The sequence below is a fragment of the Musa acuminata genome, chromosome BXJ1-3, assembly GCF_036884655.1.
Source record: "Musa acuminata AAA Group cultivar baxijiao chromosome BXJ1-3, Cavendish_Baxijiao_AAA, whole genome shotgun sequence".
Lineage (NCBI taxonomy): Eukaryota > Viridiplantae > Streptophyta > Magnoliopsida > Zingiberales > Musaceae > Musa > Musa acuminata.
Window position 1 is genome coordinate 39,693,264 of NC_088329.1, and position 27,754 is coordinate 39,721,017.

The 27,754-nt window shown below is 40.1% G+C and overlaps 5 protein-coding genes across 11 annotated transcripts; 2 read left to right on the plus strand and 3 right to left on the minus strand.

Annotated features, from left to right (window-relative positions):
- Positions 1-150: 150 nt before the first annotated feature.
- On the minus strand, positions 151-765 carry LOC135629389 (histone H3.2). The gene has a single exon (XM_065136688.1). The coding sequence runs from the start codon at positions 712-714 to the stop codon at positions 304-306; it is 411 nt and encodes a 136-aa protein (XP_064992760.1). The 5' UTR covers positions 715-765; the 3' UTR covers positions 151-303.
- Positions 766-2,188: 1,423 nt separating this feature from the next.
- Positions 2,189-4,115, minus strand: LOC135629398 (chalcone synthase 6-4-like). The gene is made up of 2 exons (XM_065136705.1): positions 3,527-4,115; positions 2,189-3,416 (listed from the first exon to the last, which is right to left on the minus strand). The coding sequence occupies exons 1-2, from the start codon at positions 3,729-3,731 to the stop codon at positions 2,422-2,424; spliced, it is 1,200 nt and encodes a 399-aa protein (XP_064992777.1). The 5' UTR covers positions 3,732-4,115; the 3' UTR covers positions 2,189-2,421.
- A 1,497-nt stretch (positions 4,116-5,612) lies between these two features.
- On the minus strand, positions 5,613-9,810 carry LOC135629404 (glycine-rich RNA-binding protein RZ1A-like). The gene is made up of 4 exons (XM_065136717.1): positions 9,652-9,810; positions 7,639-7,762; positions 5,969-6,522; positions 5,613-5,891 (listed from the first exon to the last, which is right to left on the minus strand). The coding sequence occupies exons 2-3, from the start codon at positions 7,747-7,749 to the stop codon at positions 5,992-5,994; spliced, it is 642 nt and encodes a 213-aa protein (XP_064992789.1). The 5' UTR covers positions 7,750-7,762; positions 9,652-9,810; the 3' UTR covers positions 5,613-5,891; positions 5,969-5,991.
- Positions 9,811-14,495: 4,685 nt separating this feature from the next.
- LOC135629425 (uncharacterized) lies at positions 14,496-20,646 on the plus strand. 6 transcript variants are annotated; one of them, XM_065136771.1, is made up of 8 exons: positions 14,496-14,712; positions 15,830-17,023; positions 17,229-17,319; positions 17,664-17,821; positions 17,922-17,973; positions 18,116-18,195; positions 18,273-18,366; positions 19,464-20,646. In XM_065136771.1, the coding sequence occupies exons 2-8, from the start codon at positions 15,947-15,949 to the stop codon at positions 20,012-20,014; spliced, it is 2,103 nt and encodes a 700-aa protein (XP_064992843.1). In that variant the 5' UTR covers positions 14,496-14,712; positions 15,830-15,946; the 3' UTR covers positions 20,015-20,646. The 6 variants fall into 6 exon arrangements, with proteins under 6 accessions (XP_064992843.1, XP_064992858.1, XP_064992816.1 ...); XM_065136786.1 differs by having other exon boundaries at positions 15,847-17,023; XM_065136744.1 differs by lacking the exon at positions 14,496-14,712 and adding an exon at positions 14,782-15,466.
- A 968-nt stretch (positions 20,647-21,614) lies between these two features.
- Positions 21,615-26,265, plus strand: LOC135629413 (receptor protein kinase TMK1-like). Of its 2 annotated transcripts, XM_065136731.1 has the most exons (3): positions 21,615-22,063; positions 22,171-24,503; positions 25,470-26,265. In XM_065136731.1, the coding sequence occupies exons 2-3, from the start codon at positions 22,172-22,174 to the stop codon at positions 25,979-25,981; spliced, it is 2,844 nt and encodes a 947-aa protein (XP_064992803.1). In that variant the 5' UTR covers positions 21,615-22,063; position 22,171; the 3' UTR covers positions 25,982-26,265. The 2 variants fall into 2 exon arrangements, with proteins under 2 accessions (XP_064992803.1, XP_064992799.1); XM_065136727.1 differs by having other exon boundaries at positions 21,669-24,503.
- Positions 26,266-27,754: the final 1,489 nt, after the last annotated feature.

The window sequence follows — 27,754 nt, forward strand, 5'->3', positions numbered from 1 at the left end:
GCTATTGCATGATTACCTGTAGGGACATGCAATAGATATTCCATGACATTGTATACAGAGTGAGCTTGACTTCTTTTACATGTGTTGGTGCCATCTGATCTCAACAAAATCACTAACCTATCAAAATGTGCAGGGAAATCAGCAACAATAAGCCGAAACATTTCCATCGTGTTGTTTAGTAAAGCAAAGTCCAAATCCATACCACCCCACAGTTACAAGGCTATATATATATATGGTACTTGCATAACAAAACGCCCATGCCAAAGACACATTCCCATTGTTCTTTACCAACTCGGCCGGCCATCAAGCCCTCTCCCCGCGGATCCGACGAGCCAACTGGATGTCCTTGGGCATTATGGTAACCCGCTTGGCGTGGATGGCGCAGAGGTTGGTGTCTTCGAAGAGCCCCACCAGGTACGCCTCCGCCGCCTCCTGAAGTGCCGCCACGGCGGAGCTCTGGAACCGGAGATCCGTCTTGAAGTCCTGCGCGATCTCCCGCACCAGCCGCTGGAACGGCAGCTTGCGGATGAGCAACTCCGTGCTTTTCTGGTACTTGCGGATCTCCCGCAGCGCCACCGTTCCCGGCCGGAACCGATGCGGCTTCTTCACCCCGCCAGTTGCCGGCGCCGACTTCCGCGCCGCTTTCGTCGCCAGCTGCTTTCTCGGGGCTTTCCCCCCGGTCGACTTCCGAGCGGTCTGCTTCGTCCTCGCCATCGTTTGCGACGCAACAACTTTGGAATAATTAGGGTTTCGCGATCGAGAAGGGGCCGTCGAAGTGTGGGAACATGGTGTCGTGACGGGGTCTTTAATAGGGAGGAAAAGGCGGGATTCCGAAATCGAGGGGTTCGAACTCTTAGGTACCGCCGTTGGATTGGTTAGCATTCAACGGTGAGGATTCCGTCTAGTGGAAGCACACGGATCGCGATCCGTGGGTCGCACCAATAGGTGCTTGCTAATAAGCAGATATGATTAGTTTAGACCAGAGAATAAGTTACTTTTATTTAGTGCACGGATGCAAATAAGAGCGCGAATATTGTACTTGGGCATTTAATTGTAAATATATCTAGAATTTAGAGGGCCAATATAATATATATATATATATATACTTTTTGAAAAAAAAAATTGTTTTTTTTCGAAAAACGAAATATTTACCAACATTCTTTTAATAAATAAGAGATGTGATAGAAGCTAATCAGTATTCAACACGTTACATCTAGTAGCCAACCATAGGCACATGGTATCTAATAGGTCCTAAATCCCAAACTAGCATGATGGTATTGTTGTGCCACTTAGGCATGTCCATTCGGCTTGATTATAATATGGCATCACGTAAGCATGTCTAGTCATCACGACATGACGTCCCCCAAGAAAGAAAAAAAATGAAATCTTGGTATATGACATCCCCAAGGAGTCTTTTCGGATTCCTTAAGGAATGTAGACGTGAGGGAGTAGCGAGCTCATATATAATAAACCTTGGTATATGATAGCATTCTGAAAATGGATCAGAAAGTTGTTGATATAAACAACTTTCTGTCGCGTCTCGGGGCCGACACGGCTCGGTTAGGGGCTAAATGGCGGGGATCTTTGCTAGGGGCTTCTTGGGGTTGTCGGAGTGACCGACCGTGCGGATCGGACCACACTTGGGATCGTCGGGATGCCCTGGGGAAGGCACCTTCTCCTTACCTGCACACGGGTCGGGTTGGAAGCTCGTCCCGACCCCTCCGACGATCAAGTTAGATGATTTGGAGTGAAATTTGTCCTCCTTCCCCATCGTTTGGAACTCTAGGGTATTATAGGAAAGTTTAGTGTTACATGATGTGCCTGCCTACAGGGGCAGGATCATACCTCTGATGACGTCTGATACTGCCGTTGTCGTTGCGTGGAGAACCGAACTGTCGCAGGGCATGGGCATGCCTCGGTCGTCGCTCTCCTCTGCCTCGGCCAAGTATGTTGGGTCAGACGACGACGAAGTCGTTGTCTGAAAGCGGGTGACGTCAGCGCTATCGCGTCGACGTTATTGCCTTCTTTGGGTAGAGTATTGTCCTGGCGTGGCTGACCCCGTGGCGTGTCACGTTGCCATTTACTATCCCCATCACCTTTGGTATATGATAGTATTTTGAAAATGGATCATCTTTGTCGCTTGAATTATTTGCGATCATTCTGACACCATCGAGAAGATAAGACCAAGTAAACAATGACAACCTTAATATTCAGTACAGGCGAATAATATAATCTTGTGGGCGATGTGACATAGTACACAGGACAATACGGCCTTCGCAGTAACTTCTGCTAAGGGGACCACGAGGCCCGCAAAGTGGACCTTTATTCTTTGACCATAAAAACTTAGACGAGAATAATACCCATGCATCACGTCATATCATGTGTGTAGTCGTACCACAGCGCCGGGGTAGGAAGGAGGTGTCACAGAGGCACGCTGCGGAGCACCACAGTCTCCACGGTGATGCCCGGTCCGAGTCCGCAGAGCACTCCCCACTCCAGCCCCTGGCCGGTCGTCGCCCACCCCTCCGTCGCTGACTGCTTCCTCATCTCGTCCAGCACGAAGAACACGGTGGCGCTCGACATGTTCCCGAACTCTCGCAGCACGCGCCTCGTCACCTGCAGCTTCTTCGGCTCCAGCTTCAGCTTCGTCTCCACGTGGTTGAGGATGGCCGGACCGCCGGGGTGCGCCACCCAGAACAAGGAGTTCCAGTCCGAGATGCCCAACTGTTTGAACGCGTCCATTAGGGCGTCCTCGATGTTCTTGGAGATGATCTTGGGGACGTCCCGGTGCAGGTGGATGGCGAGGCCCGATTCCTTGAGCTGCCCTCCTATCTTGCCTTCGCTCTCCGGCAGCAGCGTCTGTGCCGCTATTGCCATCTCGAAGATCGGTTTCTCGACGCCCTGGATCGGGTCGGCCCCCACGATCAACGCTGCCGCGCCATCGCCGAAGAGAGCTTGGCCGACGAGGCTATCGAGGTGGGCCTCGTCCGGGGCTCGGAAAGCGCTCACGGTGGTGATCTCGACGTTGACCACCAACACACGGGCGCCTCTGTTGTTCTCCGCGAGGTCCTTGGCGACGCGGAGCACGGTGCCGCCGCCGTAGCAGCCGAGGTGGTACAGCATGACCCGCTTGACGGAGGGCGAGAGCCCGAGGAGCTTGACGAGCTGGTAGTCCGCGCCGGGCATGTCGACGCCAGCGCCGGAACAGAAGACGAGGTGGGTGATCATGGACTTGGGCTGGCCCCATTCCTTGAGCGCTTTGGCGGCTGCTTCCTTCCCCAAATTGGGTACCGCCTCGATCATGATGCGCAGGCGAGTCTCGAGGGATGGCACCGTGGGGTTGCGCAGGTTGGGGTTCTGTTCCACGATTTCCTCGGTCAGGTGGGCGTACCGATTCTTCACCGTCGTGCGATCGCCTTCAAACCAGTTCCAAAGATGTCATACATGATGTTAGCTTAAAGAAGAACAATGGCGAAGAAGAGAAGAGAAGACGAGAGATGAAACGAGAAGAGGAGGGAGGTCACACAGATGAGCTTAAACTTCTCTTTGAGCTCCTGTTTGTCTTCGCTGTTCGTCATCCTGAAGTAGAAGTCGGCGAAGTTGACCTGGTCGATGACGTTGGGAGGATTAGCGGTTCCGATGGCCATGATGGCAGCCGGGCCATCAGCTCTCTGCTCTCTGCGGATCTCACGGATCTTGCTCGCCGATTCAGCTGCGCAGCTTTGGTCCATTGTTGCCGGCTGATGGCCTCGACAGCTGCGCCGCTGCTGTGTATGTATGTACGTAAGGGAGTTGCCGTGTGGTACGAGTCAGTGACTGCCACACGCTCCTATATATATACACACGCACAAGAGGAAGATGGCGTGCGAACCACTCTTGCATTCACCGACTCACCTCTCATCCGTCAGGCTGCTACGGCAGGAACGGTTAGAAGGCATTGGGCGGAGGATTGCTGCGTACCCAACCTGCAGCTCTCGATAGTGACTGTGTAAAGGCGGCCATCATCGAGACGCAACTAATGGGGATCTGCGGGTGGGCCCCCAGCTCAGAATCCAACCATTTTGCCCACGAGGCGCGGCAAACGGCCACCAAATACTATCTAACCAACCGTCCGTCTCTCCCATGGCAGCCGACCGTATACCAATTGAGGCGATGTAAGGCAGGAGATGTGGGCTCCCGTTAGCCGCTCGTCTACGGTAGAGAAGTGTCTGCATGTACCACTGCTTCAGCAGTTTTTGAGAATTGGTTCCAACATTTGAGAGTCCAAAGTCACTTACGGTGGGTCCTGGCCTCCTCGGGGTTCTGGGGGTGTCAAGTGTGCCTCGGTTCATTTTCAAAACCGTCAATTTCAAATTCCAGGTTAGGTCTTGACAAGAAACGATCTCGCACTGATCATTTTTTTTTTTTTGAAGACTGGTTTTGAATCATAGACATTAATTTGCAGTGGGAGAAGGCTTGAAGAGCTACCAGCAGACCGCCTTGAGGCCTGGAAACCATAAGGTTTGTGAGACTATTTTTATTCATACGAACTTAAAACATGCAGCACATAGATGATTAATCCCCGATGGCACACAGATTGGTTATCAGAAACAAATGAACACCTTCGAAATGACAAACGGCAGGTAGGTAGGTAGCATCACGGAAGTGCCTCGAAAAGAACCATTTAGATTAAAAAGATATATAACTACATACGAAATTCAATTGCCAGTGGCAGCAATTTAGAAGCATATCAGGTGTAGCATACAACACAAATAACGAACCACATAAGCGTGTGATACACAGACAGACAGACGCATACAAGGTGCCGACAACAAAATAATGAACCACATAGGCACGATACAGTCTTGGAAAACAAAAATGTGCGAGTGGATGGAGCATCCAATGTGCACGTTGCTTGGAACACATCAGTTCCAGAAATGCATCTTCTCCAACAGTTTGGGTATAAATTTCTGATAAATAAAATAGAATCTTTCCAATCTTGGGTGAAGAAAGAACTTAAACCCGCACATGAGATATATGTAAGACCTGCAGATGTCTTTTGAAAGAGTACTAAGTTGGTAACACCTCCAATACATGCATCCCACAGGGTCCAAGAGGCAATTTTTTTTTTCTTCTCTTTTTACATCCAAATGGCCTAAAAGGGAGAGATCAGACCCCAAAAAGGATCATAATTTAGGAGAGCAACTCAGGCACTTAAACCTCTGACAGGCAATCCAGGAATCAGGAGACACTACTGGATAAGATAATCAGAACAATGCAAGATACTAGGTATCTCAAAACTCATTGAGAATGATCACAAGGCCAAATTGAACCTGCCAAAAGTTCAACAAAGTATGAGAACTTAGGATGCCAGAATAACTCAAAATTTCGGCAGAAACAATGAAATTTACCAGGTTTCCTTCCCAGAGAAAAGAATATTGGTCAAACTAGTTGCGGTCATCGGAGACAAAACAACCACTTACTTTATATTTATTTCAGGCATTTCTTAAGTGAGAACAATCATTTTCCAAGAGACACCATTCGATCCCGCTGAAGATCAGAGATCTTACTGACGAGGGTGTATCGTTTCATCAGAGGTTCTCCGACAGCATCATCAGATCAACAACATTCCAAATCCAAGACCACGATAAAAGATCTTACCAAACCATATAATCCAACACGGTCAAATGCATAAAGCTTAAAGTACCAAAAAGCAGTAGTTTTTCCATCAAGAACAGGCACTGTATCAAAGCAACATAACATCTGAATGAGTGGTTCCCAAGCCCTGAAGCAGCGATGGAAATAGCATGCCTGACAGATCCAAAGCAGAGAACAGTGAGACGATAATGAAAGCCAGTAATACATTGCCCACTGCCTCCTAAATCAGTTGTAATGATATACTAGCTCCACGGCTGCATAATGACATCAAAGCCAATAATTATTTTGCAAAACCACCAAAGACCAAAGTAATGGTGCAGTATATTCATACCTGTAACAGCAGCTGCAACAGGATCAAGATCTATAGCCACTGCCACCTCCACTAGGGCGTTCATATGGACCAGAGCGTTCACGATTATAACGATCACCTCCAGGACCCCCACGGCTTCCCCCATCTCTGTTCCGATTAGTGAAACGATCCCCATTCCTGTCAGGTCCATATCGGCTATTACCGCCACGACTACCCCCATATCTGTCCTCCCTACCACCATACCTATCCCCTCGTGCACCATCACCAGAAGGGCATTCCCTAGCAAAGTGACCAGGATTGCCACATTTAAAGCAGTCACCACTGTTTGAACTTCGTCCACCACCACCAAATCCCCGACCACGGCCACGGCCACGGCCGCGATCTCGATCAAAGTCACGCCCCACATCACGATCCCTGCTACCAGGACCTTGTGGTTGTGCTCTTTCCACAGTAATAGATCGTCCATCTAGATCCATTCCATTCATGGCTTCAATGGCATCTTCCATGGCATTCTTGTCATCAAAAGTGACGAAGCCAAATCCACGAGAACGACCAGAAAATTTGTCAACGACAACCTGCGGGTTGCAAGATACCACAATAACCAAAGAGCATTTCCAAATGAAATATTCTAGTGAACATTGCAGATATAAAGACTAAGCACTAGTTCATAAGCACCAGCAAAAGGACAAACCATAGCTATCAAACTTTTAGCCCATCGGAAATCAATGTAATGTGTAACTTCAGGATTTTCAAAATCCATAAAAAAGTACACCTACTTCTTAAGTATTAAAACAAAAGTCTAAGTGCCATTATCCAAGGTAATATAACGTGGTGATGATTATAAAAATAACATCTTGCTAACACAGCATACTTTGGTACTGATCACATTATTCGTGTATGTTAGTAACATAATTTGTTAAACTTGCACCATAAACTATCAGGCGTTCACGTAAGGCAAACCGCATCCTGGCAAAGAAACAACATAACAGAGTAAAAACAAGTAACATGAATTACCATCTTGCTAACACAGCATGCTTCCTTTTGTACTGATCGTCACTTATTAACAGTATAAGATTACTTTTGTACCTAGCTACACATTAGTAACATAATTTGTTGAACTTGCACCACAAACTATCATGCATTAAAATAAGGCAACCCGGATTCTCGCAAAGAAAGAACACAACAGAGTAAAAAAAAGTAGAAAAGACACCTAAATAAATTTTTATTCCTACATCTTAGAGATTAGAACACAAACCTAGTACTATTAACAAAAGAAAACACCATATCATAGTAACAATGAAAATAATATGCTACAGTCACCAGCGACTGTCTTCATTGCTCATTGTTGATTAACAGTATGGATCATTGCTGTATTTAGTGAAACATAAACAACATAATTAGGCGAACCTTTACCTGACTATAGAGCATTCACCGAAGAGACTATGTTATACTTAAAAAACAAAAAAATAAGACTTGTATCACAGAGGACCAAACTGTAACCATTTTCCTACAAAATAATTACTGTTCATTAATGGAAGAAAAAAGAAGTTTGTACAACATTACAATAGCTAATGAAATTTTTAAGTGAGCAACCAATTAGCAAAGAAAATGTGATGTGGAGAGTAAGAGAGAAAACAAACAGATTTCACATGATCCAGAAAGAGAAAGTGCAAAATCATACAGAATGTTACCTTTGCCTCCACAAGATGGCCAAATTTATGAAATGCATCCTTCAAACCTCCATCAGTTGTCGACCATGAAAGGCTGCCGATAAAGCAGCAGTACTCCTCTGGTTCTGACATTTTCAACTAATAACTGCAATCAAGGACAAACATTGAGGATAAATATAGGATCAGCTACAGGCAGGAAAAAAATATCACCATTTGATTCAACAAACTGGTAAGACGATAATAAAAAAAATCCAAATAACAAACCTGTAAAATCAATTGAAATGAATCATTAATAAAGAAACAATATGGCTCATTTCTATTGCATTTGCAGACAATTGAAATTTCAATCAGATCGGGTTGGCCAAACCAGCCAACATAATGTGACAGCAGCAGTCATAGAGAAAATCCCTCAATAGCATATAATGTCAAACGATATATTGCACACCATGCTAGAAATTATATTTATTTGATTTCTACAAGTTCATAATTATACATGAAAAGCGACAAAAATATATCTCCTTGCTAAAAATAGGGCCCATAAAAAAAGATTTTTTTTGTTTCAAGAATAAAGTATAGTCTAGCAACAAAAATACATTGGAAAATGGTCAACCCTTACCCTCACGCTACTGTCTCAACAATTAATCAGCCAATTTTATAATCAAGACAGCATAAAAGTCTAGCATACAGAAGTTTTTATTACTAATTGAGATAGTACATTCCAGTCCTCTTGCAATTTCGCCAAGCAAAAGGTAAAAAGTCAGAAACTTTTCTTACAAGAAATCATATGGTAAATGAGAATATGGAATATCCAGATATTTTCAGTGATGCGAAAATGGAACATGTTCAAAGAATTTGTTCATCTTAAAGAGAAAGGTACAAACACATAATGTGTATCAAAGTCTACAGATTTGGTAAATCCAACCTGTTGAATGGGACAAACAAACAAAGACATTGTCTAATTTGGCCAAATTCTCATGACATCCATGATTTGTCAAACCAATCATAAGTATGTTAGTAGCTTGTCACCTGACAAATCTACAAGGTTGATAACCTAAATCCATATGATTACTCTACATATCCTACTTCTATGATATTGACCACTTTAATCCATAACGAACAACTTAAAAGGGCAATCAGATCAACCATTTAGCCTACTAGAAACTACTGTCATTAAATCATACGTGATGAATGAAATATTTCCCACAGATAGTGCACAACAACGATGGCAACGGGAAAAGGTAATCGTCTATCTTAATATCTAAATCTACAAGGTTGATAACCTAAATCCATATGATTACTCTACATATCCTACTTCTATGATATTGACCACTTTAATCCATAACGAACAACTTAAAAGGGCAATCAGATCAACCATTTGGCCTACTAGAAACTACTGTCATTAAATCATACGTGATGAATGAAATATTTCCCACAGATAGTGCACAACAACGATGGCAACGGGAAAAGGTAATCGTCTATCTTAATATCTGCTGGCTTCAAGATAATGAATAAAGGCCAACTAGGAAAACAATAAGTAAAATGACAGAATCTTAACTTCAGAAAATACCAACGCCTACAACAAAAGTAAAGTTCTTTAAGACTTACTATCGACCTGATAACCAATTAACAGCCAAAGAAGCAAGAAATACATGTATCAACCAAGCTTTCTAACTTCGCAAGGAATCTTAGGTGCAGAAAAAGAATATATTCATGTTTCATCGAGACCAAGGATAAGGCTAGCGCTTTACTCGGATTCCAGACAGCAAAACCACTAAAACCCTAACCGTACCCGTGAGAAATTGCTGACGCCACTAGCTAATCTTCAGATCTTAACCCCTAAACCGATTTGGAAGGTTTAAATGATTTATCATCTAAGAATACCATCAAAAGAAACATTCGAAGAGAGAAAAAAAGAAGAGGGACCTCCAACTTGAAGAACAACAAGATCTTGAAGCTGAAATTGCCGATAAACGAGAGGAAACAGAGGAGAAAAAGAAATCGAGAATGAAATCAAACTCCTATCTCAGATCTTACCTGAGAGGTCACCGGGCGCCGCAGAGAAGAGGGTCTCAGAGGCAAAGAAGATCGAAACCCTAGAAGACGAGCGCAACAGACCGACCGCTCAAAGCCTTAATTGGGGGTCAAGTCCGACGACTTGATCTATAAATAGACCGGCCGCGGCCCCTCGCAATCCGCCCGGTTTATATAACGAGTTCAAATCCGATCAAATCGGCCCGAGTTAGAAAGGCATGACGCTGATCCCGTACAGTCCCCATATATGTATGTATATATATACATATATATATATACATATATATATATATACATATATATATATATACATATATATATATAATGATGATGATGGACATGTTATTTCCAAACATTATAAGAAGATACATGTAAAACCCCCTAATTTAATATGATAAAAAATAAATTTACTCGTAGAAGAATTTATTATTGGCTTTTCCTCGCTTCAGTTTTTTATATTTATGTTACTCAATTTAATGTCTATTAGGTATCATCTACCTTATATTGCATTCTTTATATATAAATTATATAAAATAAATAATAAAATAAAAAAAAAGTGTAAAGGTGATTTTAATTAGAAGAAATATTATAATATTTTTAAATGATAAAAATTATATATTGTGTCGCTTAGTTAGTCTCACATAAGGAGTTTGAGCTATTACTTGGGTTTAGACATTTTGAGCTATTACTTTAAGTTCCACGAATTTAATATTTCAGTTATCCCACCATATCACATTGTGATAAATAATATTATAGTTGATATGATAAGAGACCTGAGTCGGAAAGAGTTATTTGTGAACGGAATCAAGAAACACGTTGGGTTATGATAAAATGATATCAGAGCCAATTTAGTTTTTGAACATGATGAGGGACTTGAGTCAAAAGGATCATTCATAAACGAAATCAAAATATGTGTTCCTACATGTAGTCATCACTGAGCTATTCCTTATATGTCGATAGTTATGTCTCACATGCACCATACTAAGGTTTAATTTTAATTTATCTTATATATGATGTGGTGGCTTTGTCTCACATACACTATATTAGGATCTGATTTTAAACTATGTTCGGAGTTAATAAGATTATAATACATAATTAAGTGATTAAGTTAATATGTCAGTTATCCCATCAGACTATATTATGATATATATATATATATATAATACGAGTTTTTTTTATTAATTAACAATGATGATAATATTTTTAATTGGTATCGAGCATCAAAAAGCAAATATCCATAAGATCACAGAATTGGGATGCCATCCTATGGCTAAGGTTGCATGGGTTAATCCATTTAAATATATTTCTTTATTAAAAAAAGAGATATGTCCATAAATATTTGTATATATCTGTTTTACCATGCATATCTGCACTTGGGTTCCTATTCAAAATTTCTAGACACGGCCATATGATCAGCATTTCATGCATATCCAATATTAATATATCTGAATACAATATTTTTCCAACATTTGACTATGACAAAAGATATTAAAAGCATTAAAGGATAATGATCTGATGACTATCATAAATGGAGTTGTAATTCACATCAAACATGAGACTATTCGGAAATCAGGATATAACCTTTGGGATTTTAAATAAAGGGTTCCATGCTTCAAATATGCAAAATATTTCCAAAGAAATTGATAAAATGTATTGGAAATGATATCTGCATCATCAACTTTGATGTCCAGATTGCATACAGCAATCATAATCTGTGGTAAGAGAAGTTAGCATGTAAAGGATGCATGGAGAAGAACTGAAGTCTAACAATAACAAAAAACCTACAAAAGAACAATTCAGCTTTTCATATTAATCATCACCTAAAATTTTCTGACATTTATATTTCTTCATAAGCTGAGTTTGTCCTGTGTCCGAAATATAAATGAAAGATCCCATCTCATCTATCGGCTTAAGCTTTTAGATGGATCAACATGAATAAAAGAATCAGTACAAGCTCCCAGATTGTAGTAAAAAAAAAAAAAATGAAAGAGATTGCAGATGGGTTGCAAGTTACAAACTTAATTTGACAATTCGATTTCATTTGAAGGAAGCTTGCATTATACTTTATGTGCATCCATCCTAATTAATGATGTCTTAGAAGTTCTGTAGCTTCACTCATCAGGCTTAGAAGATATCAACTTCAGTTGACTTTAAACCATGTCTAGCTGGCCATGCACTTTCTTCCCCTTTTCCTGTGACATTGCAGGCTATATTATTCAGGGAAGTCTACTTTGGTACAAATCATACAAGAGGGAAGGCATTGTCTCTGGCAGAATTAATCCCCATACAGGCAGATTTGGGCCAAGAAGTTCTCTTACTGAGACTAGTGGTAGGTTTTAGGTTTTAAAGGATTTCTCCTCTTATAATTTTGCTTAGTGAAACAGCATCTAATGGAACCTGCAACAAGTAGATGAGTACAGGTATTCTATTATAATAATCTGTCAAGCTATGAGGTTCCACTTTTGATGTTCTAAAAAAACTAATGAGGCTCAAAAGCGGTAACATTACAATATGAGAATGAGTCTTAGCATCATCTAGATATTATGACTCTGCTTAGGTGTAAAGGATTTTAGTCAGAGAAACATTTTTTTTGTATGTCGGTAAACATATGTTGTACTTATCTGAGTGATTTTGTTAACACCGTTTATGTGTTGATGTTTCTAAACTAATAAGAAAACAGAATTGAGGCTTTTTTTCTGGGGAAGTGAACATACTGAAGTCTCAATCTTTCAAGTGAAAACAAATAATTTGAACACAATAAAGTCAGTAATGTGAAAAGAATCTAATTTCATAAACACAAATAGCATGCATTTACCCATGAAATTTCATCAGTGTCCATTTAGGAGTTCTCTTTCACTTTCTAAATGTAACTCTTTTTCCAAGATTCAAGAAGTAAAAAATGGTCAAAACATCATCTGAAAAATTCACTTCTACAAAATGTTACAGATTTGAATTCCAATTGGACAATCTCTTAAAGTCCCAATCAAGTTGGTACTGCTCCCCCTGCTCTCATACTTTAATCCAACATATTTGTGGACAAGGTGCAGAGCTACAAGTTGTCTACTTAACATTGCTTGCACTGTTCCCTATCAAATGAGAGAAGCTATTCTACTTATCCTATTCGAGAGAAAAAAAGGGATCAATATTATTTTTATGATATTCTCAATTAAATAAGAAAACTATAACTAATTATGATTATGGAATGATTTCACCATTCTATCGGTATCTATTCATGAACCAAATTGACCTGTCATTGCTTTATTGTGATAGACGTCCAGATTTAGTCAAGGATTTGTGAATTCATAACAACAGCAGGATTTTCTCTCTTGTTCCTAATTAATTATGAAGATATGCTGAATGATGTGAAATTACAGTTAGAATACTATGACCAATACTTCCTAATGTTTCTTACCCTCGGGCAGGATTTTGATCATGCAGATAATCTTATTTGTTAGAATTAGAAATTCAACACAAATAGCATTATTTCTTCTAATTCTCCCATAATGAATTCTCCCATCTAACCTCTTTTTCTGTATACATTTTTGGTTAGGAAGATGAATTTTATTTCTGATAAACAATGGAGCAAATGATACAAAACAACTGGCACAAAGCCATAGTATCTTCCCAGCAACTATTGAGCACATGGCTCATCAATTATAGCAGGTAACACAACAAAATAAAGGTTCTGCATATCCTCCAAGATTACATTCAGAATCAACTTAATATAAAACAGAGAAAATAAAGAAAAGGTAAAACAGCATCAATATCACTACCTTCAGCACCTAAAATGTATGGTAACTCAAAAAGACCCAACATCAGCTTTACTTTTAATTTAGTTTTAAAGTTCAAGCTAAACAGTTCCAATTGTCAATCTTAACTTCAGAAATTGTAGATCAAAATGACTCTCTTTTGTCATTTAAATATTTGTTTTCTGCATGTTTAAACATTTGAAACAATTATCCTTCTCCCTATTCCTTCCTGAAGCTCTAAAACTAGTGCGTGAACATTAGACCAGTTGAAAGATCCTTGATATCAACTAAAAGAATGAGGTTGCTACAAGTGTATGATGCACCTTTTAGTGCAGGATCTAGAGACCAACTTTGACAGATCTATGTAAACAGTCATGCTTCATTTTGGACTACTACAGATAAGTGGTATCCTTTATGTGGTCAACGACTTGTGCAAAGTCTTCTATAAGAAGGTGAAGAGAAAAAGAACTCACCCAGGATCAAGGACCGAGAACTAGAATATTCTGTGGAAAGAATGTGGTCTGGCAGAGTCCACGTCCATCAATCAGTAACCAGCAGCTACCTTGGTTAAGATGTAGAAGACAGCACCAACCACAAAAATCCAGGAATGCCTATTACTTCAATGCCCTCCCAAAATGCAAAGAACAGTAATGAATATTCTTTATGGACACTAATTCTGATGCTCTAATCCACACTCATGCAGTTTTATGATGTGTTTTTGATGTCTAAAAGTCAGGCATCACACCTGATTCTGTCTCCAAGAAAGAGTAAGTCAAATTCAAGGCCACTCAACCACTATATCAGAAGCAATGAGGCAAGTGGATTAGGTCAGAGACTAATAGTTAATGGCGAGTCAAGCCTAGCAAACTGCACAGGCTCTTATAAAAGTAGTGCACGAGGCCTAGATCCTGGGAGCAAGCCAAGAGCTTCCTGTCATTGTCTAGCAGCCTTTTCTACAAGCATTTGGCGTGCAAGCTAAGTAATGCAATTCTAAATGCTGCCACTAACCTTTTGGAAATCAAAGCAATGCAGCAGTAGTTAAGATATGGCCCCGGGAGCAGCGTCCAGGTTCGCCTTCCTTCGAATAATGGAGGGTGAACGCCTCCCCTTAGCTTTATTAGTAGGACTAGTTTCTGCAAGCCAGTTTGCCAACACAATAGCACAGCCACCGTGTCTTCTTCTTCCTCAGGAGTCTGCCGAGTTCCTTCTTCGACTCTGTCCACCATGCACGGCCTCTCAGAGTCTGCAGCAAGTCAACTACCACTCTCCTTAACGTCTCAGCATCTCCTGGCGCTTTCCCTTTTGTTCTGCGGAGGTTTGTGATTCCTCCACAGTCTTCTGCAGCTTATTGCTTTGATATGCTTTCAGGATTCCAATACTTCTCGCTGTCGTTTTGTGGCTGACGCACATTAATACGTAATGACTGAAGAAAGACCATGGCAAGAACACAATTAACGCGATCTTTGGGCATCGGTCTTCACTGAGCCGTTCATTGATTTCGTGATCCGTGCGTTCGCGGATCTTGGAGCACCCAAAGACGCCACGATTTAGTGGACGTAGTCGAGCCGCCGCTCACTTTCTCGCGCGACGGTTTAGGTTTGGTTCTGTTTACTTTCTTGGAGTAGAGACCCAAAAAGAGGCGATGGCTGCAGGGACGGCGGCGCTTCGAAAGTTGTGCGTGCTTGCTCGCTGCTCCTGCTTCTTCGTTCGATCGGAGACACTCGACGTTGGAGGAAGTGGCGGATTTGGGTAGGAAGCTTCGGGCAGGGATGGTTTTTTGGAAGGAGAAAGTTGTTCCAACTGCGATTCCCTGCGTCTTATTTTCAGTTTGTGGATTTCGAGGTGTGTTGGGACGAAAAATTGCATCTTTAGCCTATGTTTTTGTGAAAGTTTCGATCTTTCCGCCCAGTATTTGGTTGTGGCTTCGAATTGGAGTAGAGATCGAGTGGCAGAGGGCGAGAAAATGAACAGCCATGGAGAATTCCTATTCCCAGCTTCTGTGAACACCCATTGAATTTTTCTTTAATTAACTGAAAAAATGTTTGTTACGGATCAAAGATGAATATCTGGTAATCCTTTCTCGATTTGTATCTGTTGTATTCATTAGCCTTCTTATTTTTGTATCTGTGTTGTTATTGTTCTTGTTGGAAACTCTATATGGCTTGAAATCATTTGGAAGAGATTAGCATGTATTGTGTATAATACTAATGAACTAAGTAATGTCTGATGGAAATATACTGTCTGTTGATAAAGTTTCATGAAATAGGGAATTTTAACACTCTGAATGTTATTATTTTTTCTTCAATTTATCTGCCCCTTATTATTTCAATCTTTCTGAACCTTTCCAGCTTAAGTGTTAACACTATTTTTTGGGATATGACTTTCTTTGTTCTCGATTGATACGCTGATCTTTATGCTTTTGGTTTTGATAGGTTACATTTTGCTGCAGATTTTGAGTTAGGAGGAGCGAGATTTTAAAGGCACATGAAGTTGAGTTATCAACTACACAAGTTCATCGAATCCATACTGTGCTGTGAAGAGCTTTAAACATGGTGAATGAGAGTTGTGGTTGCACTTGTATTAGAAGCATTGAGCTGAATGAGGGAGAAGATGTGTTCTTTGACTCACTTGATTACTTTTGTACCTCTTTTGATCCTGAATCATCTGGATCTTATCTGGTTCAGGAGTCAGATTTTGAGATTAGAAAGTTTCCCTATGAGTTTTGGATGAAAGAATTGCCAACTGTTAGTGTTCGCGAAAGACGTAACAAATTTTTACGTGAAACAGGCTTTGATAAATTAATCTTATCCAAATTAGGATGCACAAAAGAACCAGGAGGAGTCAGACATAATGTTCCTTTAGAGCAGATAGACCTGGAAATGAATGTGGACTCTTTATTATCACCTGCTTATGGTGGAAATGATGATTCTACTTGTTCGCTAGGGGCTTTGGTTACAGAAAAGAACATTGTAGTCCAAAACCTTGGTCAAAATGGTTCCATTGGCTTGCTTAATGAAGTTGATTCCAACAGAACGACGTCATGGCAAGAAATTGAAACTTATGTAGGGTCACAAGTTGTTCAACCATTCTTGGGGGAAGAAACTAGACCCAATGGAACGAGAAGAGATAGGACTCTCACTGAAGACAAAAAACTAAGCAGAAGATGGTGGAGAAGATTGACATCAAAGATGAGTGCTGGGGGCACATACATAAAATATGCTGTAACAGGAAATTCAGAATTTCCTAAGATGCTGATGAAAAAAGTAATTCATGAGAATAAGAACAACACAGAAATCACAGTCTTTTGCATGGTACAGGAAATTGTTGGTCATAAGAGTTTGATTAGGACCATGAAGTTCAGTCCATGTGGGACATATCTAGCTACTGGTGGTGAAGATTGTGTTGTTAGGATCTGGTGTTTTAGAGAAGTTGAAGCATCTCACAATTGTCTTGTTGCAGATGGTTCCTCTAGTTTGCATGACACGAAGTCCAAATTCAGAAGAAAGTGCTTTAGTTGTGCTTCTTTTGTTAGTCCAGATGAGATTCTTAAGTTAGAGAAAGTTCCACTGCATGAATATTTCGGGCATACCAGTGATATTTTGGACCTTTCATGGTCAAAGTCTGATGTAAGTTTTACTTTTACTTTCAGTTCTAATGCACCTGTTGTTTGTTTACTTTGCAGCATTCATGTCCTTTGGGCACAAATGATCACCTCTTCATTGTTTAATGACATAACTGTATTATTGTTTTGTTCTCAAACGTGCTAATTTTTTTAAAATAAAGCAATTTGAGTATATATTTGATGATACATGCTTAAATTGGTGACTCCAGTGTCTGCTTTCAGCATCAAAGGACAAAACTGTTCGAATGTGGAAAGTTGGTTGTGAAAGCTGCATTAAAGTTTTCCATCACAATGATTGTGGTACCCTCTGAAATTCTAGCCTCTCCATAATCTTAGACTTCTTCTTTAAATAAATGAGTTGAATCTGAGATCTATCATCAATAGGTGTGCATTGTTATGTGTCGGTGTTGTTACAAAATGTGGCATATGCATAGAATGAGCAATTGCAATCTACAGAAGTTTTTTGATGCTGCAAGTTGATCTCTTTTTAAGTTTGGTTAATCTTTTATACTAGCATTTAGAGTTGCGGGGCCAAGTGACAACTGCATTTGAAATCTTTGGCCTCTTAACTTGATAGCTCATATATGAAGCTTTTAGGGCAGTGTTCCTAAAGCAAATGTTTTCTTATTTTCTTTGGATATCAGTGACCTGTATTCAGTTCAATCCTGTTGATGATCAATACTTCATCAGTGGCTCGATAGATGGAAAAGTGCGCATCTGGGGTATTGATGAGAATAGAGTTGTTGATTGGGCTGACACAAGGAATATTATCACAGCTATATCTTACCAAACAGATGGAAAGGTTCCCGTCCGATTTAATTATTCCTCGCAACAATTTGATTATGGTTCGTTTAGTATCAAAATTTTGTCATCTTATCATCTGCACCTTCTTTGCTTGACAGGGATTTGTTGTAGGCACTCTTACAGGAAACTGTCGTTTCTATGTTTATACAGGTACTTTGCATTGCCCCAGCCATACATCCTGAACATGTCAAAAACTGTAACCTTGTTTAGTTCATCATGTCATTTGATCTAGTTGCTTATTGTAATAATTTAGAGTTGTGAGTTTGCAGTTTATCATGCTTTCTTGTTACAGACAACAATCTGCAGTTGGAGAGAGAACTTTGTATACGGGGTAAAAAGAAGTTGATAGGCAAACAGATAACTGGTTTACAGGTAGGACACAAGCTGGGAGATAATTTTGCATAGTGTTTCCTATTACTAACCATAGTTATGATTCTTTGTTTTAATAGTTTTGCCCTGGAGATTCTAAGAAGGTCATGATCACATCAGTTCACTCTAAAGTTCGAATTTTTGATGGATTTGACATTGTCCAGAAGTTTGGAGGTGAAACATGTTTTTCCTTCATCATTGATATCATGATATTTTCGCTTTTTGAAATTTGTTTAGCATTATCTAAAATTAATGACTGCAATATATATCTCATTTTGCTGCGGCAAGCTTCTTGGGGGATTTCTCTTTCTTCTCTGGTAAATTGAGTGCCATTCGGAAGATGGCTTTTAATTTATGGCTAACTGATTCATAGTGAAATAAATTTATATTGTGGTTTTAGTTGTTTTGCCATGATGTTGATCCTTTCAGGTGAAACAAAAATTAGTCATGTTCTTCACTGATCTATAACACCCAGCACAAAATTACTGTTCCATTAATCATTTGATTCCTGGTAGCTTTATTGTATATTATTCTACTATGAGATCGTTACTGAAAGAAATTTAAAATATACATAGTGCATATACATGACTCAGATTACTGCATAATGAGGGAGCTCCAAATTTTGGATATGGAACTAAGAAAAAAGCGTAAATGCGCCTACAATGTAAATAGATGGCTTATCTTGTTTCCAAGCTATTGGAATATAATTTCTTGAGAAGGCTTCTTTCCTCACTCTCTTCTCCAAGAAAGAAAAACCCAGAAATAGAGGGTGAAGTGGTGAAAGTCAAAATAATTGATTCAGAAACACTTTTTTTTTTCCTAATAATTTGTAGAATATGGGCCAATATTTAAGTCCTAGTGGTTAGATGAATTATCTTTTGATTATGCCCTTATGTATTTAAATTGATTAAATTTATATCCTTTGAGAAGCTTCAAATTTGGAATTATGTTTGACTTTTCTATTAATTAACATGATCTAACTAACTCATGGGAATCTCACTGGTAGACACTGATACTAATATAGCTTGTTGTAAATCAGTGAAAAGTGCAAATCACAACAGCTAATGTAGACTGTCATTTGTCGATCATTATTATCAATTTGTTATGATTACTGAAGACAATTTTCACATGATTTTTTTATTAGATTTTTTAACCCCTTACCAGTATTGTTAGTGCATGGTAAAAATATATTTGTGCTACCAAAATTAGCCATCATATTGTATCTTATTCTTCTCTTCCATGAAGTTAATTATCTTGATGTAATAATGCAGGTTCCTGGAAATCAAAGAGTTATGTGGCTGCATCATTTACATCTGATGCAAGATACATTGTTTCCATTGATGAAAACTCCAATATCTGCATCAGGGACTACAGTAGCTCAGCCATTCCATTGTCAAAGGGTGTGGAGTCAATATATCCTTGTGAAGGTTTCTTTACTGAAGGAGTGACAGTTGCAGTTCCATGGCCTGGCATTGAAACAAGAGGGGCATATTCATACAACACCAGCATGCATTCTTCTGCCCCATTTGAACATTTTCCAAAGTCAGTCAGTCAGTGCCAGCACCAAGATTTCTTTTCTCTTGGTTCCTGTTTCTCTGCTGGTGGTACTTCAAGAGCTTCAGCGACGTGGCCAGAGGAGAAACTTCCTGTAATTCCCGTACCTTCTAAACGAGTTGATCACAACCATATGCATCACCTTTGTCAGCGATATCAAGAATCCGAGTCTCTTGGAGCCACATCACGTTTGCTTATTGTAACTGGAAGCTGCAGCGGCATGATCAGGTTGTTCAATTATAGCAGGTTACCTATTAGATTCTGCTGATAAGATTCATCTACTCTCTCTGGAACATGAAAGCTCGTGTTTCTTGTGGTTGGCATGGTTATTTGACCCATATTTGGGTATTCTTCTTCCCGACGCAAGGCAGTTGGGTTCTTTTTCATGTCAGCCATCTTCCAAAATCATCGGTGTTTCGGATCAAGGTCAGATAAGAAGCTTCTACTTGTGCTCGACGAAAATGGGGATTCTCATCAATCTTTTTTTCAGAGGAAAAGGAGGAAAGGAATCAACTCAGTAGTCAAGCAAATACCAAACAGGTCTTTTTGCATTGCATCTTTTCCTTTGTCATCAGGGATGTTTTGAGACACCAGTAGCCTTTTAGTTTTTCAGCTGGATCAGTTCTTTAACCTCATCAGATGCCAATCCGGCTTATTAATCATACTGTAAGGCTACAAAATGTTGGTTAACACAGTTTTTGCAAGACAATTTTAGGTTTTTTATCATAGAACATCCGAATGTTTCGTCTTCCACTGTGATACCAGCAGGCATCTCTGGTTGCAATCATCAAGGGACCATTTTGTGCTGTAATGTCCCTGTACTAGCAAACAATATATTTCTGTAATCCTTTGACCCTCCTTAGATTTTTTGTTGACTAAAGTTGCTCTTTCTTATGATCATTTAATTTATTCATCATTTTCTCTAATCAGTTTCCATTGAAGCGTTTTCATGTTGAACTTTAAAACTAATAATAGTGAGTGTTTATTTTATGGGATTTGTGGGTTTAATCATTAATTGGGGGGAGAAGAATTTGGATACCATCTAATAACGAACTGACAGCTCAGCTTGGAATGGCGATTGCTGTTGAGGATACCATCTAACAATGAACTGCCAGCTCGGCTTGGAATGGCGATTACTGTTGAGGACAGTGCGGCGGCGGATCCGGTCGGACATCAAGACACGTGGATTTGGATGGACGCAGGATTTGCTGTTGAGCTCTTCACTCATGTTTTGCGCTTCTTCACGTCGATGAAGCCGGTGGTTCCGCGACATGCAAATATTTATGGTACGTGTCGCACATGCACTGGTTCTCTTTGCAATACGCTGTTTTCGTTGACCAGCCGATGTGCACAGGTCAAGTGGAGGCCGTTGAAGCGTCTCAGGCCGTCAACCGATCGGTCCACACGATTTTAACTGTCTTATATATTTATGATGACTAGTTTTAATGGCTTCTAATTTTGAATGATATTAATATACTAGTTTTAATGTCTTATATCATTTACTAGAAAAAAGGTTAAATCACCAACAAAATGATCCAAATTAAAGACAGTAAAGTATAGCCTGTAATATGAAAAAAGTAGAAGCACAATGAACATTAATGATTTCATCATAAATCATGAGCACTCTCTCCCCACCAGCTTTGTCATCATCAGGCAAGCAGTGACTCATCATGAACAATTGGTCCACTAGATGCTGTCACTGTTAGTCTTACAGCTTCCACGCCCTCTGTCCCCAAATGTCAACTAATCGGATGATTATTATCCTTCCCAATCTCCAAGCAACTTCTCCTAATCTTGATTTGAAGTGGATGGTCGACAGGGGGTTTCTCGTGATTCGTGACGGCTTAAATTGATTCGAAGAACGTGAAAAAGGAAAACAAGTACAATAATTACTGTTGGAAGGGGAAATGGAATGCCGAAAAGAAAGATTTTTATGGTAAAAATAGCAGCTTCTCCGTCTCCTCTGGTTGTTTCCTGTTTGGACCAAATCTAAATGTGGTATGCTCCATGAATGCCTTCCTACCTTCTCTGATCTCAGGACCCGAGTTTCGGCCTGTGTGGAGGGATTAGGTACTGAATGAATGCGCTACGATTCTCTGGGGGAGAAAAAGATCGGATTTTGATGTGGTTTTAGGCCTGGGAACCCAACGAAAACCTCGACTTTTGCTGCCAGGATTGGGGTTCTTTTGGCTTTGGAGACGTGGGTGATGCCTTCTGCCCCTCTTTTTGATGGTGTCAAAGCGAAAGAGATTAGGGAAATCCGAATTGGTCGGCTTCAATGGGTCTAAAGCATTTGTAAGAGCGGAGATCAGGACCTGTGAGTGATATTTTCTCCCAATTTTATTCGTTGTTTTGGATGCGTTCCTTCTTATGCTGTCGTTTGGGATTATGGTTTTCGATTCGATCTCCGCTCGGAACGCATAGCATGGCGTGGAAATGTTGGTTAAAGATCGCACTTTTATGCTTTGTCTCCCTCGTATCGGTGGTGTTGGGCACCACGGACTCCGGAGATTACGCCGTTCTTGATGAATTCCGGAGAGGGTTGTCCAACCCGGAGCTGCTCAGATGGCCTACCAACAACAAAGATCCCTGCGGCCCTCCTCAATGGCCTCACATCTTCTGCTCCGGCTCTCGGGTCACTCAGATTCAGGTCCAGGACTTGGGATTGAGCGGGCCTCTGCCGCACGACTTCAACAAGCTCGCCATGCTCAGCAATATTGGTCTTCAGAGGAACAAATTCACCGGAAATCTGCCATCTTTCAATGGTCTGTCCAATCTCCAGTATGCCTATCTTGGCGGCAATCAGTTCGACACCATTCCGACGGATTTCTTCGTCGGCCTCAGTAGTTTGCAGGTTCTAACTTTGGAGAATAACCCTCTGAATCAGAGTACTGGATGGACCTTGCCCCCGGACTTGGCGCATTCAGCGCAGTTGATGAATCTGTCACTATCTCATTGTAATCTCGTTGGCCCGCTGCCAGAATTTCTGGGAAGCATGAAGTCTTTGACTGTTCTAAAGCTGTCCTACAACAATCTCATCGGGGGGATTCCTGTGAGTTACTCAGGTTTGCCGTTGCAGATTCTATGGCTGAACAATCAGGAAGGTCCAGGGTTGACGGGGTCGATCGAGATCATTACTAACATGACATTGTTGAATGACGTTTGGCTTCATGAAAATCAGTTCTCGGGGCTGATCCCCGATTCGATCAGTGCCTTGAGTTTGTTGACACGGCTGTGGCTCAACAACAACCGGCTCGTCGGTCCTGTTCCTGAGAGTTTGATTAACATGTCACAGCTTCAGTCGTTGCGATTAGATGATAATATGCTCGTGGGGACAGTTCCAAAATTGAGCATCAGTAACTTCACCTATGCTGGTAATTCGTTTTGCCAAAATACTCCAGGAGTGCCTTGCTCAGCAGAAGTCACTGCACTTTTGGATTTCCTTAAAGACGTGAACTATCCGACAAGGCTCTCAGATTCTTGGTTTGGCAATGATCCTTGCACTAGTTCATGGCTTGGTATTTCCTGCTCAAACAACAACGTTTCTGTTATAAATCTGCCGAACTATCAATTAAATGGCACGATCAGCGAATCTCTGGGTGCGTTGGATTCTCTCGTGTATGTGTTGCTTGGTGGTAACAATCTTGCTGGCCCAATTCCTGATAACATGTCGAGCTTGAAATCTTTAAAAATGTTGAACCTTTCTTTCAATAATATCTCACCTCCTGTTCCACGATTTCCTACTAGTGTGAAAGTCCTACTTGATGGGAATAAGTTGTTGCAGAATTCTCCTTCACCGGGATCCCCTCCCGGTGTTGGCCTTCCTGGTGTTAGTCCCCCATCAACTGACTCACCTACCCCTCCTAACCAACCATCCTCTTCAGGTAATGGCACAAAAAGTTCCAGGAAGCTAAATATTCTGGTTATTGTAGTTCCAACCGTAGTTGGAGCTTCAGTTGTGTTCGTTGCTATTCTACTTTTGTTCTTCTGCTGGAAGAGTAAAACTAATGTATTTGTGGCACCAAACTCCACCACAACGCAACCTAGCAAGGCCACCAATCAAGACAATCCACATAAACTGGTGGCTAAAAATGTTGTCAATAGCAGCACATGTACCAGTGGATTCCAGAGCATAGCGAGCAGCGGTACAGGTAGTACACATGCCATAGATTCAGGCAACTTGACGATACCAGTCCAAGTTCTTCGAAGTGCTACAGGAAACTTTGCCCTTGATAATGTGCTTGGTCGGGGTGGATTTGGTGTGGTATACAAAGGAGAGTTGCATGATGGGACGATGATAGCAGTTAAGAGAATGGAGTCTTCTGTTCTAAGTAACAAAGCTTTAGATGAGTTCCATTCTGAGATTGCAGTGCTTTCAAAGGTCCGACACCGTAATTTGGTATCTATTCTGGGTTATTCTGCAGAAGACAACGAGAGACTTTTAGTATATGCGTATATGCAACAGGGAGCTTTGAGCAAGCATCTATTCCAATGGAAGCAGCTGGAGTTGGAGCCTTTGTCTTGGAAGAAGAGGCTAAACATTGCATTGGATGTTGCCCGTGGACTGGAGTACCTCCATAATTTGGCTCACCAGTCCTTCATTCACAGAGACCTCAAGTCCTCAAATATACTACTAGGAGATGATTACCGAGCAAAAATTTCAGATTTTGGACTGGTAAAACTTGCACCAGATGGGAAACAATCTGTTGTAACTAGACTTGCTGGGACATTTGGATACTTGGCTCCAGAATATGCTGGTAAATGCTGGAACTTTTGGATCTTATCCTGAGATTAGCTTATGATAATTTTCCTTTTTGTATGCAAACTTATGATGATAAATATCTTGTTTCCAGTAAATCATGACAGTTCCTTTGTCTTGAATGCTTAATTGAATTTCAGTGATATGTTTATATGGCCTCTGCAACGTCAATTTTTTTGGTTGCTGCAATCAACATGTCGTACATTAAACTGACTTAACAGATCTTGTTCCTTAATTAGAAATTGGTTTATTATGTCTGCCTTAAATGATGATATTTGTTAAGGATGATGGAGAAAGGATGTAGGTAACATCTTCTAAAATGTGCTAAAAGAATCATTATGTTCTCTAGATCATTTAGCTTGATGTTCTTATAACATTTTGCTTGATGTTGCTTTTTCCTGATTGTGCTACCCATGCTTTGATGTTTTCTCTATCATTTTATCTTATGAGCAATCTAATTAGATCTCTTGTTTTATCAATTTCAATATTGTACTGGGAATTGAATATCTAATTAATCTTATCTTATGAGATATCTAATTTGATCTTTTATTTTATCAATTTCAATATTTTGCATGGGAATAGAATGTCTTATTAATTTTTGTCCACCAAATGTTTCTATTATTTGTTTGAATTAAATTAATAAAAAGCAACAGTAGTTATCAAAATCATGATGCTTTCAAAGATTTACTTAATGGCTTTCAAGCCTCTTAATTCATCATTTCCTTCTTTTTGCACTCATTCTTGCATGTATTTGTTTCCTTTGTTTCAGAAATTACAGTACATACAAATTGCATTTACCTATTCTAGCTTTCCTTGCAACAAATTATTTTTCAGAAAAATCCATTGAATATAATACTTAACTTAAACTTTAGACATGTAATTATTTCATCAAAGTATTCATCGACATTCTCTTTATTCAACAAATGCATGCATTGATCCAAATATTCTACTGTGATTTAATCAGTGACTGGAAAAATTACAACTAAAGTCGACGTCTTCAGTTTCGGAGTTGTGCTTATGGAGCTATTGACTGGTATGATGGCACTGGATGAGGAACGACCTGAAGAAAGCCATTACCTGGCATCCTGGTTCTGCCACATGAAAACCGACATGGAGAAGCTAAGGAGCATCATTGATCCATCTATTGCTATCACAGATGAGACCTTTGAAGGTGTTCCTGTTATTGCAGACCTAGCAGCCCACTGTGCGGCACGAGAGCCTCACCAGCGGCCTGAGATGGGGCATGCAGTAAATGTACTTGCTTCGCTTGTCGAGAAATGGATGCCCATAAATGATGACCAGGAAGAATATTTAGGTATCGATTTCCATCAACCCCTTCTTCAGATGGTAAAGGGATGGCAAGCTGCTGATGGCACTACAGATGTATGTTCGGCGAGCCTCAATGACAGTAAAGGAAGCATCCCAGCCAGGCCTGCTGGATTCGCAGAGTCATTCAAGTCTTCAGATGGCCGGTGAACAAACCTAGCATGTCGCTCACTCACTTGCTCGTGTCTACTTCTTACAGTAAATCTTCTTAAACTTAGTATCCCCCACCCCGGCCTGCGGTATTCGCATCTTCCACATCTGCTGATGGCTGGCGAATAAACTCAGTGTCTCATTTGCTTGCTCTTGTTCCAAATTATTTTAGCAGATAGGTTTTGTCATTGTTCTGTTTGGTTTTGTCATAGTCCAATTGTCTTCTTTGAACATGGTGTAGATACAAAAGAGAAAATGAACTTCTTTGTGGTACCTTGTATCAATCTGCAAGCATTTTAGATCTGTGATGCTCCAACTCCACAATACATTGAAATCATTCAAACCTCTCAAATGCCAACTCTTAATCTGGCTGTGTCGCTTCTGTTCTTCATCTGATGTCTGTACATCCACACAAAGCAACTGCATGAGAATCACATTACAGCTCAAGTAGGATCATGCTGTTCTGCTGCAACCAGGTTTGATGGATTCAAGATCCATCATTAGAAATGGATCATGTCAAAGGTAAAAAGAAAAATCGAACTTGTTCAAGGTTAGATCTGCATTGCTGGGTCCAACATGTACATGGGGATCATTCTTGTCATGCTGAACAAGGCATGTTCTTGTCAGATTCTCTAACAGAGGAGGCCATGATTGTTGACCAACAACAACCTGTCAAACATAGAATTGTCAAGGTGGAAGGACCCAACTGGGCTTTCATGTGTCAGACAATGATTTAGGTGGAGTAGATTGTGTTGAATGCAGTGTGACTTCTCATGATCTGGGCAAAGAAGAAATGCCAGTGGCACCAGAAAAAGGCACATCCTTAAGCTTTTTCCCTTGAGCCAACACTGCTCTATGAAGACCAATTAGTTTTTTGGAGGATCGCAGACACAACAAAGAATCAAACTGTGCTTGTGAATCTGAACTAATCTTTTATTTTGTTTTTAATGAATGATCATTGAAACAATAGTTAGTGTTTTGGAAGATTGCAGACTGAATGAGGATGCACAGATCTGACAATCTCTCTCATCAATGATTACTTTGTGCTAAGGTAAACAATGATGATGGAATTTGATACCAGAATTTATTATCAATTATTAGACTATTTGATATCTTCAAATCAAAATCAAATCATTAATCTATGATAAGTGGATATGGTACATCACCATCACATAAATATCTTATGTGTAAGACTTTAAACTCTTATTTTATCGAAAAGTGTGTTTAGTATATTATCATCAAACTAATTTTTTAGAATAAAATTTATCAAATTATATTTTAAACTATTGATCTTTAATAAGGATACATCACTATGTGATCATATTTTGACAAAAAAACCAAGGAAAACTCAAAGTCTTGTCAACACATTCTGTAAAAGACTTCTTGCATGTAACCAAAGATATGACTCACTTATGCTGAATCAAATTGTTTTGGATTGTCTTCTTTCACATCTATGAAAAATGAAATATTGCATTCAAATCAACAGTGATAATGATACCAAGGGAAAAAGGTAGAAGATATAGTAACTCTACATCTATGTATACCATGTTCAATATTTGGATAAGTTGAAATTATATTAGACCAATATTTGATGTTACTGATCTTGATTGTAGAAGCTAAAAGATTGATTTTGAGTTGATAGGAGGGAGATTAGGGATCATATCATGCCTCTTTGCAGGGAATTTTTCTTGAGATCCTACCAACAAAATATTGGTAAGATAAGGGTAAGAAGTAGATGGGTTCAGGTTAGATGGAAATGAGATGATAAGGGTA